Here is a 976-nt window from a genome sequence, read left to right as displayed (position 1 = left end):
TAGTGAAATAGATATTTTGGATGGAATTTACTTATTTAATTAAAAATGATTAAAAATTAAACAATTGAGCAAGTTAGTTATAGTTTTAATTATGTTCTCTTTTTAGCTAATATTACAAATATTCCTACCAACTTAAGTTCAGTCCCAATCCTTAATGGTTCCAACTTTAAGGATGAGAAGGCTAATATTTAGATAGTTCTCGGTTGAATGGAACTTGCGATACAGATAGAGCAACCCACTACTCCTACGGTTATTAGCTCTTCCGAAGAGAAAAATAAATTTAAGAAACGGGATCGCTTGAACAACATGACTCATGATCATAAAGCGTGCAATTCTGAGGTTTTCAGGGGTGCTATGACGGAGGACACCACCAATGCTAAAGATTACCTTGCAGAAATAGAAAAGCGCTTTGTTAAAAACGATAAGGTTGAAATAAGCACGATTCTTAAGAGCTTGATTTCAATGGGGTATATGGGAAATGGTAATGTAAGGGAGTACATCATGGAGATGTCTAAACTTGCATCGAAACTTAAGGCATTAAAGCTTGATTTGCATGAGGATTTACTTGTGCATCTCATTTTGAGTTCTCTCTTGGTTCAATTCAACCACTTTAAGGTTAGTTTTAACTGTCCGAAGGAAACGTGGAACTTGAATGAACTTATTTCCCATTGTGTTCAAGAGAAAGAGAAATGACAGAAAGTGCTCATCCGACAATAACCTCTAGGGATAAGGGCAAAAAAAAGAAGGATGTGGATGCTTCTCAAGGTCCAAATGCAAAGAAAAAAGGTTAACTATGATTGTTTCATTGTAATAAGGCTGGACATCTATAGAAAAAAAATTGGACAAAATAATGGAACAACGGATTAAATATGAGCACCTAGTTAATACGGAAGTTGAGCTCTCATTCGTGCTCACTACTTCTCGGTCGAATGCGAGAATTTTTGGTCAGGTTGAGATTTCTTGGTCGGATGTAAAG

The 976-nt window shown here is 35.7% G+C and overlaps 1 protein-coding gene across 1 annotated transcript; it reads left to right on the top strand.

Moving 5' to 3' along the window:
- The first annotated feature begins 207 nt into the window (after nucleotides 1–207).
- On the top strand, nucleotides 208–693 carry LOC124913174. The gene has a single exon (XM_047453782.1). It carries the CDS (start codon nucleotides 208–210, stop codon nucleotides 691–693), a length of 486 nt encoding a protein of 161 aa, XP_047309738.1.
- Nucleotides 694–976: the final 283 nt, after the last annotated feature.

The sequence above is a fragment of the Impatiens glandulifera genome, chromosome 8, assembly GCF_907164915.1.
Source record: "Impatiens glandulifera chromosome 8, dImpGla2.1, whole genome shotgun sequence".
Lineage (NCBI taxonomy): Eukaryota > Viridiplantae > Streptophyta > Magnoliopsida > Ericales > Balsaminaceae > Impatiens > Impatiens glandulifera.
Note: the sequence above shows the minus strand (reverse complement) of the source record. Positions and strands in the feature narration are given on the sequence as shown.

Excerpts from the sequence above, each read along its gene's own strand:
- LOC124913174 (XM_047453782.1), top strand. The coding sequence starts at position 208 with ATGGAACTTGCGATACAGATAGAGCAACCCACTACTCCTACGGTTATT.